The sequence below is a fragment of the Trifolium pratense genome, linkage group LG1 (assembly GCF_020283565.1).
Source record: "Trifolium pratense cultivar HEN17-A07 linkage group LG1, ARS_RC_1.1, whole genome shotgun sequence".
Lineage (NCBI taxonomy): Eukaryota > Viridiplantae > Streptophyta > Magnoliopsida > Fabales > Fabaceae > Trifolium > Trifolium pratense.
The window spans coordinates 35,869,140-35,881,477 of record NC_060059.1 but is presented as its reverse complement, the minus strand read 5'-3'; the positions used below and the strand labels follow the sequence as shown (position 1 = coordinate 35,881,477).

Sequence of the window (12,338 nt, the reverse complement as noted above, 5' to 3'; positions counted from 1 at the left end):
GTTGGTTTATAAGACCGATTATACAAGCGATAAACAGTTTATACGAATTCATTCGATTAAGCAAAGAATGTGTTCAACTAACCATGAGTAGTGAACAAGCGTCACTTAGAACACGGTTTGTATCATGACAGATTTCGACCAACCCTTTTTTGCTAAGCGCGAAAAAACCTATATCAATTCCTATTCGAACTAGTCATACAAGCGATGAATCAATCCGAAAAGTCTCACAATATATAACTCAAAATAGAGATTAAGCATCACTATATTCGAGTTTCATAAATAAACAAAGAGCATGAATTGATAAGAGAAGACAATAAATAAATAAACTGAATTACTATTAAGAATTGAACCTCAAGAAGTCATGAACGATGTTCCCGTATACCAACGGATCAACCTAGGGTTGCTAGTTTTCCATGAGAATGTAGCAGCCTCTATTTTTGCGTGAATTCAGAATTATTAACCCTAGGCTGCGTTTTTTGACTTTTATAATACATGGGAAACGGGCTCTAAAAGTATCGGGCCGAAAATTAGAAGTTTGACCCGAAATTACATTATTATCACTAAGTCTGGAACATAAATGTGAATAAACGACTCCTTTTCGCTCTGAACTGGATTTCGACATCAACATGAAAGTTGTAGCTCTTTATCTTAGCTTTCCAACACATCTTCCCGCGCCTCAATCCGATATACGTAGCTCACGTTATGGTCTGCGCAATGAGAAGGTGTCAATATGTCATTAAATACGAAAATTGGTCAAATAAATTCATTAAGGCTCAATTGTGACCCAAAACTTAGAAACATAATAAAAACTCAATATTATTGTAGAAAGACTACTAATATGCTAAATTATAATACTAGAAAATATGTGCCAAAATGCACTGATCAAGCACACTCCCAGGTCCCAAGTCAAACTAATGCACCAACTCAAATGGTTAAGGATAAGAATGGTTATCATCTTCACATGACTGATTCTTTCTCAAAGTTAAAGTCATCATATCATTGACTTAGACTGAGAAGTTTATATCCATCCTTTATAATTTTCTTGGTATGCAAATGATATATAGCTAGCTATAAGAATCAAACATAAAAAAGCTACCAAATGATGATTTGCAGTCACAGTACTTGTTCCTTCGTGATAGCAATGACATTAATGCTAGTGTGGCTGCTCGCGAATGAACATGAACAGAATATCCCTTCCGTTGGATGTCCTTTCAATCTAACTTGTACACATGATAACAACAAGCATATTCTTGAACTACCTGCTCATCCAATCCCTATAAAACTCCGCGTTAGTTACATTAACTACACATCGCAAGTACTTGAAGCACATGATCTTGAAAATTGTCTTCCTCGACTCTTACTTCAGCAGTACAATTTCTCTTCATCAATTTATCCTTTTCAGATTGTCTCTTCAACGCCTTCACAATTTGATGATTTTAACAATATTAGTTTCTTTGATTGTTCTGCACTACGAAAACATCACCTGACAGACGACTATATATATTATTGGAACTACGAAAGTGTGCAGCAGGACATGATCTCTTGCCCAATTTATGTCGCAGGATTTGACGAAGATATAGTTGAATCAAACCTTGTATCTTGCACCAAACTGCCTGAACGAGTTTTGCCCCTTAATCTTCCGGGAGATTCTGTGTATGGGATACAACAAAACTCAATGTTACTGTCATGGTCGGAAACAAATCTTGACAAAGAATGTTTAAAATGTAAGCACAGATCAAAGAAGAAGACTATAACTATTCTTTTGTCTTCTGCAGGTGAGATAACTTCACTTCTATACTTTATTTTGTTTGATTTTGGGGTTGGTTCAGATTCAAGAAGAATTTATTTTATTATGTAGTTGAGAATTTTTGAAAGGATATTGATTGGTTAATTTGCAGGTGTAATCATTGGTTCGACTGTATTTGTTCTTCTATTTGGTGCCATTTTTCAAATATATTGGTATTTTAAGATGAAAGGTGAAGATCATGAAAGAATTGAAAACTTTTTGAAGGATTACAGAGCTTTAAAGCCAACTAGATTCTCTTATGCAGACTTAAAGAGAATTACACATAATTTTAAGGATAAGTTAGGCGAAGGAGCTCATGGAGCTGTTTACAAAGGTAAATTGTCGAACCAAATTCTGGTTGCTGTGAAGATTCTTAATAATGCAGAGGGTGATGGGAAGGAGTTCATAAATGAAGTGGGAACCATGGGCAAAATCCACCATCTCAATGTCGTCCGTTTGCTTGGCTTCTGCGCAGATGGATTTCGCCGTGCTTTAGTTTATGACTTTTTTCCAAATGGTTCGTTGGAGAAATTCATTTCTCCTTCGAACAACAAAGATAATTTCCTTGGATGGGAAAAATTACAACAAATTGCTCTAGGCATAGCAAATGGTATTGAGTATCTCCACCAAGGTTGTGATCAAAGAATTCTACACTTTGACATCAATCCTCACAATGTTTTGATAGATGACAATTTCATTCCCAAAATCACAGATTTTGGTTTGGCTAAAATGTGTTCGAAAAATCAAAGTATTGTATCCATGACTACAGTTAAGGGAACATTAGGCTACATGGCACCTGAAGTTTTTTCAAGAAACTTCGGAAATGTCTCGTATAAGTCTGATATATACAGTTACGGTATGTTGTTATTGGAGATGGTTGGAGGAAGAAAGAATACAAAAACAACGGGTGGTGAAGAAAATGTTCAAGTTGTGTATCCAGATTGGATCCATAATTTGCTGAAAGCAGAAGATATACAAATCCCTATTGATGAAGAGGGAGATTTTAGAATTGCAAAAAAAATGGCAACAGTGGGACTTTGGTGTATCCAATGGCACCCTTTGCATCGCCCGCCAATGAAAACTGTGGTACAAATGCTTCAAGGAGAGGGGGACAAGTTAAAAGTACCATGCAATCCTTTTGAACCTACAACTACAACTAATACAACTGCAAATATTTTTGTAGAACGTATGAATTTGGAGTTGGATGTGATTCAAGAATTAGATTAGATATAGATACTAGTTATACTATACATATGTATATTGAATAATTTTTCATTGTCGATGGCTTGTTATTTTTCAACAAAGTATTATGCTTGTGAATTTAGGGACATGTACAATGATATGAAAATGTCATTTGAAAATTTCAGTATCACATGCAAATAGTTGCGGCCTCATAATGTTATCTCAATATCACATGCTTATAGTTGCGGCCTTTTTCTCTAGGGGATTTGAACTTTTTCGTTTTTTGAGCGTACAATGTCAAATTTCTAACAAGTTATATTTCATGAACATTTAAGCAAGTTTGCACCTCAAATAAAATATTTATGAAAAAATTCACCTTGTTTCAACCTTTTGTTACCACTAAAAAAATAAGGGTCATGTTAACATGTGCACTAATGGCACATGTTAAGGTATCTAAAAATAGAAATTTGCAATTAGTAACATAAAAGAATTTAATGTTTAAAAAGTATAATACACAAGTTACAAAAGAATATTACTATATTTGTATTCTTAACATGTGTCATTGAGCATTTGGATCCTCGGCAGCGGTGATGTAAATAAAACTTTAATATGTTAATAAAATATGAAGGTGTGAAAACACAAGAAGGGGGGGGGGTTGAATTGTGTTTTAGCTAAGTTAAAACTTTTTCAAGTTCTTAACTCAACTACGTTAGCAGCGGAAAAGTAACACAATAAATAACAAGATAAAGGGAGAGAGAGATCACACAAACAATTTATACTGGTTCCTCTCACAAAACGAGAGTAGTCCAGTCCCCTTGCACTTCCAAGGGATTTCACTATAATCACACAAGATTACACCTGCTCAAGCACACAAGCAAGAGACTTCTCAACAATGCTCAAGCACACAAGCTTAAGACTTCACACTTAAGCACACAAGCTTAAGTCTCACACTTAAGCACACAAGCTTAAGTTACACACGTAACAATAAAGTATATAAAAATATACAAGTGCTCTTAGATGAACCTAAAGAGAGCAAAATACAAATAGTACAGAGTATTTGGCTGAAGTGCAAAAACACTTGACAGAGGTTCAGAGCTTGTATATCAGAGTTCAGAGTTTGTTCAGCACACGTTCAATTCTTGATTATTGTTATTTTGTTGTAGCTGAATCTTCTAGTATATATACCACTAGAAAAGAGTCGTTGCAAAAGGAGCCGTTGGAGTTGATAACCTTTTGTCTTCAAGCAGTCTGTCTTGATGCAGTTTGGTTGTATCCAAAACTAAGAAAGAGTTTCAGTTACTTTGACTACTGCAGAGTGGACTTTCCTTATTCAGCTAACAAAACTGAAGACCCACGTTCTCAGGTTAGGACAGACAAAACAGAGGTAGCTGAGCTGATCAGACTTGAAAGGTCCTTTTCTCCATTGGTAAAAGAGTTGACTAGCAAAGGGAATCTTCACAGCTTTCAAAGAGATCTTCAGAGTTTGATCAGACTTTACTGAAGTCTTCATCCTCTGAACGTAGTAACCTCTGAAGTCAAACATCTTCTGAGCGCTTGTGAACTTCTGAGTTCACATCCTCTGAACTTCACTCAGAGCTTATATGATGCTTATATCTGCGCACTTAAAATAAATTTTTAGTCCTTCCAATTGTTTATTAATACTTTGTTATCATCAAAACCTTTACAGATTTAGGGGCAAACATTTTTTAAATCAATTTTGTTCCAACAATCTCCCCCTTTTTGATGATGACAAACATAAGTATTAATTGACAATTGTTGTTAAATTAACTTATCATGTTTCTCTTAGGTTTATGAGGTTTGCAAGCTCCCCCTAAGATTGATACTCCATAAAGTCTGAACTTTATGTTTTATCCATGATATTTTAATTTAGTATAAGATTAAGATGTTTTGAAATAAAACAAATTTCATATCTTTCTTCAGAGTGAGAGGTTTGCAAGCTCTCCCCCTAAGTCTCATAAGGCTAAGTTAAAATTGCACTCTTAACTTATCCTTACTTATAAAATTTATTTCAGTTTCAACTAACTTAGTCTCCTCCTTGAAATACGTAAAACAACTTAAAAGTAACAGCTTTTAATATAACAGATAAAAGCGAGATAAAAGGCGTGGTTTCAGTTTTGGAACTTATCAATTAATGCGTAACTACTCCCCCTTTTGTCATTATCAAAAAGTAAAACAAAGTTATATAACCAAGACAGTCAAAGAGAAAGGAGAGTGGTTGTTACAAAGGTGAATTAATTTCAACAGCGAAAACCAACACGCTCAAGGGTTTATAAAACGTGAACGAGTTAACATGCCTTCTTCACATAAAAACAAGAGTAAACAAGTGAAGCAAGAGAAAGTAGGAATAATGAAAAGATTTAGTTTACGCATCGCAGAGTTTAAGAAAAAGAAGAACGAAGAGAAACGCGAAGGCGAAGAGAAAGATAAAAAAGACAACAAGAAACCACACGATGCTGAGATAATAATCATCTCATCAGACTCTGAAGCTGAAGAGAATGAAGATGATGCTGATTATGTTGAGTTCTTGGCTAGCTATGTTCCAGAAGAGGAACAAGAAGAAGAAGAACAAGAGCAAAACCCAGATCCCATTGAAATTTCATCAGAGGATGCTGAGGAGAAATCAGAGATTTCTTCTGAGTTTTATCCATCTGATTAGGATTAGGTTGTCTTTTTCTTTTTCTTGTTACCAATGTACTCTACATTATCAGATCATTAATAAAAATTTTCGTTTTTAAAAGCATCTTGTGTTCTTGTGTTCTTATTTATCAAGAAAATATAGATATCAAGTGGACTTAAAATAAGTAATCAATCAAAACATAAACAAAATCTTGAAATAGATAAACCAGAAAAAGTGTTCAGAAGGTAAACAAGGAAATAAACATGACAAAATAAGTAAGCAAAACATAAAAATATGAAGAAAATGTGCATAGAATCCTAGGGTTTCTTAAGAAAGGCTAAGAGTTGGTCAAATTTATCATTCAAGGATCCCACATTGGAAACTAAACCATCCACCTTGGTTTCCAATGTCTCATGAGCAGCTCTTTGACGTTCTAGACCTTCTTGCTGTTCCCTCAGGGCCTCTTGAAAAATCTGCAACTGATTAGCCATCACAGGGGCTTGATCTTCAATCACAGGTGCTTGTTCTTCTACCAAAGGCGCCTTGCCTTTATCAGAGGGTTCACCTTCCTCTGGATAGTCTGTCATCAGCACATCCTCTTGATTCTGAGAAGCAAGCACATCTTCTTGGTGTACCTCATTTGCCAACTGGGCAACTCTTGCAGCAGCTTCTTCTAACCTTTCAGATTCAGATCTCTGAGCTTCAAGACTCTGAAAAAGCTTGGAGTCTATCTAGATGACTCCAGACTCTGAACTCTTGAAAGCATTCAGACGGTGTTCAACTGCAGCAATTTCTTCCAGCTTAGCAAGTTCAAATCCAGCATGAGTAAACATGGTTAACCTTTTCAATTCAGCCCTAGCCAGACTTGTCTTTAAGAAGTCTATCAGATCCAAATCCCTTTTACCAATAACAGCCTTAACCTTTGCAGCAGCAACATCCAAAGCATTGCAAATCCTTGCCTTAATGCTTGATACTTCCAAGTCCACATCAGAAGGACAAACTAAGAACCTGTCCTTTATTGTAGATAATCTAAGCAAGTCTTCATGAAATTGAGTGGATAGATTTCTAAAAGTGTTGGATGATGATGGTGAAGGATTGGGAATGGTAGAGAGAGTAGGTATTTCAGGAGTAGGGTTGTCAATAATCACAACTTCTACCTCTGAAGGCTTGGGAGCACAAGTGTGAATACGCTCAGGAGAAGCATGTTCAGCACTTGGGTTAGGATGGGGTTCAGGGGTTGGTTCAGATGATGAGATGTCAGAAGTGGATTCAGGGTGAATATGTTCAGGGGATGGTTCAGGGGATTTAGATTCAGGGTTTGGTTCAGGAGCAATTTGTTCAGGGGTTGGTTCAGGAGCAATTTGTTCAGGGGTTGGTTCAGGAGCAATTTGTTCAGGGGTTGGTTCAGGAGCAATTTGTTCAGGGGTTGGTTCAGGAGGTGGAGAGGATTGTTTAGAGGGAGAGGTTGATTTAGTGACAGGAATATCTGGTTGAGGTTCAGAAGATGGAATGTCAGGTTGAGGTGATGTAGGTTTAGGAGGTGAGCTAGATTTGTGTTGAGTTTCATGAGAAGGAGGGTGATTATTTAGAGGGTCAGGGCTAAGATGTTTTTCAATTTCAGATAGGGGGTTATCAGAGGTTGGAATATCAGAGGTTGGTAAAATAGTTCTGAGAGGTTTGGTGTAACCTATTCCAATCTCATTTTCATTAAAAACATACTTAGAAGACTTACCTTTATCTTTAGAAATAGGAGCAGGTCTTCTACGAAGGCTTTCAGCAATAGTCTCTTCATCAGACTCAGTCTCATCTTCAGACTCAGATTCTTCAGATGAACTGTCTTCCTCAATAACAATAGGCTTTTTAGAAGCTCCTTCAGCAGCCTTGTTTGAAGTTTCTTCATGCTTCCTCTTAGTTCTTTGCTCAGCCATAGATTGCTCAACCTTAACCTTCTTCTGAGCAAGAAGATCTGGCTTAACTTGCTCATCCTGAGAATCAGCTTTCCTCTTTGGTTTCCTCTTAGGCTTATACATGTTTACAGGAGCTGGAGGAACCATACTTCTATCAACAACCAAACCTTCTTTTCTGAGCACTTCTAAGTAGTCCTGAATCACATGCTCAGCATCAGCTTCAGATATAACTGGGTAGCCTTCTACATACATACGATCTTCAGGTCTAACTCTAAATTCTTGTTTAGGTTGAACCAGCTTGGTGTTGATTAAGTGCATCTTTGTTAAGAAGCTTGCATTCAGAACTTCTGGTAAGAGCTTCTGAGCCATAAGTTCTGGATAGAACTTCTTCAGATTCTGAACAATGTGACCTTGGTACAGAAGATCTGAAAGCAATCTAGGATAAACAATAGTTGTTTTTCTCTGAGACTTGCTTTGGAAGATGGCTTCACAGATCCTCTCAAAAAAGTATTTACCCAGATTTACTTTCCTTTCAGTCAGAAGAAAGTAAATCAGATGACGATGAGGCCACGAGATAGTATCAGTACCACCAACTCTTGGACTGATAGTTGACAAGATAATCTTGAATAAGACCCTGCACTCATCTGTCAGACCTTTAACCTTTCCCTTCAACTTCATATCAATGCACATCCTGTGCAGAAGTTCTTCTCTGAATCTTGTATCCTTTTCGAAATCATCCAGCACCAAACCAGAGTTGTCCAAACCCAACAACGCATTGAAGTGTATTGGAGAAAAAGTAAGATTGATACCACAGATGTTAGACCTAATCTGTGTACCAGTGAACTCCAAAAGACCCATCTCCTTCCTAGTTTTTCCTTTCAGACTAGGATTTCTTTCGATTGCGGCAAGTTCCTCTTGCTTAGCTTCATACTTAGAGAAAACTCGTGCTTTCATCCAGAATTTCTTCAAAAGATCTGGATAGATAGGACCATTCAACATGTCGAAGTACTTGTTCCATCCTTGAGCAGAGAAGTACGGTTTCACATCATACCCATTTTCTTTCAAACTGTCAAAGTCGACCATCTTCTCAGGTAGTAACGTTAGTTGCGATTCTGGGAATTCCATTTCATTTCCAACAATCTGAAGATGTCTAAACATGAACGGTGGAATCTTTGTTGAAGAAGATGACGAAGGTCCAGCCATGTTGGAGATTAGGGTAGGGTTTGGAAAACTAGCGAGAGAGAAAGAAATTGTGTTGGAGGTTTAGAGAGAATATGAAAGTGTAGGTTGTGAAAGTGAATAGTGTGCAAGTGTATTGTGTAAGTTTATTTAAATGAGTACAGTTAACACGAAAATAGCAAATTTGGGAAGTTACGCTAATTGACAAAAAGTTGAATACCAAAAATCATCATTAACCACCCACTACCTGACACACGTAGACCACGTGCAGAAATTTACTCGGTAACTGCTATTTTAATGGACAACTGTTCAGCAGTGAATACTAAACGTTTCCCACTTAAATAGTTCAGAGCCTCTGAGTTATTTAAAATTCTCTATCAGAGTTAAGTACTTCAGAGCTTGTGTTTCAGATGTTCTGAATCATAAGTTCTGATATACCTAACCTCTTACACTTTAATTGCCAAAAACAATTTTTCATTCAGAGATTGAAAACATGTTCAGATGTTTCTTTATAAAATCAAATCTTTCAACAGATAAAGCTTTAGTAAATATGTCAGCCCATTGATTTTCAGTATCAACAAACTTAATATCTATAATGCCTCTCTGAACATAATCTCTGATAAAATGGTGTTTAATTTCAATATGTTTGGCTCTAGAGTGTAGAATAGGATTTTTAGATAAATGAATGGCTGCAGTGTTATCACAATATAAAGGAATATTGTTACTGCTTACCTGGTAATCTTCTAACTGATATTTTAACCAGAGTAGTTGTGTGCAACACTTAGCTGCTGAAATGTATTCTGCTTCTGCTGTAGACAAAGCTATAGTAGTTTGTCTCTTACTAGCCCAGGAGATAAGGTTTTCACCAACAAATTGACAATTGCCACTTGTGGATTTTCTTTCAATTTTATCTCCAGCATAGTCAGCATCACAGAATCCATTTAGCACATAATCATTGGATTTCTTATAGAGAAGTCCAAGATTAGTTGTTCCTTTCAGATACCTAAAGATTCTCTTTACAGCTGTAAGATGAGATTCTCTAGGATCTGACTGGAATCTTGCACATAAGCAAACACTGAATAAAATATCTGGTCTAGAGGCTGTCAGATAGAGTAAGGAGCCAATCATACCTCTGTAGACCTTTTGATCTACCTTTCCTTCATCCTCTGACTTGCCCATGTTGGTAGTTGGATGCATAGGAGTATTCATAATCTTGCAGTCATCTAGATTGAATTTCTTCAGAAGTTCTTTAGTGTATTTTGATTGATGAACATAAGTTCCTTCCTTCTTCTAATTGATTTGAATTCCAAGAAAGAACTTCAACTCTCCCATCATGCTCATTTCAAATTCATCCTGCATTATCTTAGAAAAATTCTTGCACAAAGCAGCATTAGTTGAACCAAAAATAATATCATCAACATAAATTTGAATAATTAAAATGTCTTCTTTGGTTGTTTTTCTAAAGAGTGTGCAGTCAACCTTTCCCTTTTCAAAACCTTTTTCAAGAAGAAAATTACTGAGTCTATCATACCAAGCTCTTGGAGCTTGTTTCAGACCATACAGTGATTTCTTCAATTTAAAAACATGTTCTGGGTTTGAGACATCTTCAAAACCAGGAGGTTGCTTAACATACACTTCTTCAGAAATAAAACCATTTAAGAAGGCACTTTTAACATCCATCTGATATAAGGTTATTCCATGATTAACAGCATAAGATAGAAGTAACCTGATTGCTTCAAGTCTAGCAACTGGTGCAAAGGTTTCAGTATAGTCAATCCCCTCTTGTTGACTGTAACCTTGTGCAACCAATCTAGCCTTGTTTCTTACCACTTCACCTTGTTCATTCAGCTTGTTTCTGAATACCCATTTTGTTCCAATAATGTTCTTGTGTGAAGGTTTAGGCACTAGAGTCCACACATCATTCCTTTGGAATTGATTCAGCTCTTCTTGCATTGCTACAATCCAAGCATCATCTTTCAGAGCTTCATCAATCTTTGATGGTTCCATCATTGAGATAAGACCAACTAATGATTCCTCATTTCTCAGTTGAGATCTTGTCTTCCTTGGACTATCCTTGTTGCCTAATATCAGTTCCTCTGGATGTGATGATTTGTATTTGAAAGTATTTCTTGGGGGCTCATCATCTTCAGACTCATCAACATCAGGTTCAGCAGATGCTTCAGTACTTGGTTGTTCAGAGTCTGTAGGAACTATTGTGTTCAGAGGTACTTCAGAGAATGGATGTTCTGAGTAGTTAGGAATATCTGAATATTGATCCTCTGATACCTGAAATCTAGACAAACCTTCCACAAGCTCTGACACTTGGTCAGGCTCTTTGTCATCAAATTTGACATGCATACTTTCTTCCACAGTATGTGTTTCAGAAATATACAGTCTGTATGCTTTTGAGCGTTCAGAGTATCCTATAAAGATACCCTTATAACCTCTAGCATCAAATTTCTTTAGATGGACTTTGTTATTTAAGATGTAACACGTACATCCAAACTGATGAAAATAAGAAATATCAGGTTTTCTTCCTTTGAACAATTCATAAGCAGTTTTGTTCAACTTAGATCTGATATAGATTCTATTTTGAACATAACATGCTGTGTTTACAGCTTCTGCCCATAAAAACTTTGCTACATTTGTTTCATGCATCATGGTTCTGGCCATTTCTTGCAGAGTTCTATTCTTCCTTTCTACAACCCCATTTTGTTGAGGTGTTCTAGGAGAAGAGAATTCATGCAGAATGCCATATTTTTCACAAAAGTTTTCAAAAGGTTCATTTTCAAATTCTCCACCATGATCACTTCTGACTTTTAAAATAGTGTAGCCTTTTTCATTTTGAATTTGTTTGCAGAAGATGCTAAACTCATCATAAGCTTCATCTTTTGTTCTTAGGAATTTTACCCAAGTCCATCTACTGTAGTCATCAACAATCACTAATCCATACTTCTTTCCATTGATTGAAGCAGTGTTAACTGGTCCAAAAAGATCAATGTGAAGAAGTTCCAATGGTCTTGAGGTAGAGACAATGTTCTTAGGTTTAAAAGATGACTTTGTAATCTTTCCTTTTTGACATGAACCACAAAGTGTGTTTGAGTGATATTTAATTTTAGGTAAACCTCTGACAAGGTCAAGCTTGCTAAGCTTAGAGATTAACCTCCAGTTAGCATGGCCTAACCTCTTATGCCAGATCCATTTTTCTTCACTCAAGGTCAAAAGACACATCACTTTTTGTTCATTCAAATCAGAAAGATTAATTTTATAAACATTGTTCTTTCTCAGACCTTTGAATATCATGGAGTTATCAGATTGTTTAGACACAGTACATGATTCCTTATTAAAGACAACTACATAACCATTGTCGCAAAATTGACTTATGCTCAATAGGTTATGCTTAAGTCCATCAACTAACCAAACATCATTAATAGATAGGGAGGAATTACCTACTGTACCTGTACCTATAATCTTTCCTTTCTGATTTCCTCCAAAACCAACAGAACCTCCTTCTTTCATAGTCAGCTTAGAAAATAGTTGTTTATCACCAGTCATGTGCCTTGAACACCCACTATCCAGATACCATGAATGATTCATGATACTTCTTTGAGTGACAGGCTGTATGAGAAACAACTTTAATCACTAC

General features: G+C 36.3%; 1 protein-coding gene across 1 annotated transcript; it reads left to right on the top strand.

Moving 5' to 3' along the window:
* Window positions 1–923: 923 nt before the first annotated feature.
* LOC123910374 (rust resistance kinase Lr10-like) lies at window positions 924–3,194 on the top strand. The gene is made up of 2 exons (XM_045961472.1): window positions 924–1,775; window positions 1,899–3,194. The coding sequence occupies exons 1-2, from the start codon at window positions 1,100–1,102 to the stop codon at window positions 3,011–3,013; spliced, it is 1,791 nt and encodes a 596-aa protein (XP_045817428.1). The 5' UTR covers window positions 924–1,099; the 3' UTR covers window positions 3,014–3,194.
* Window positions 3,195–12,338: the final 9,144 nt, after the last annotated feature.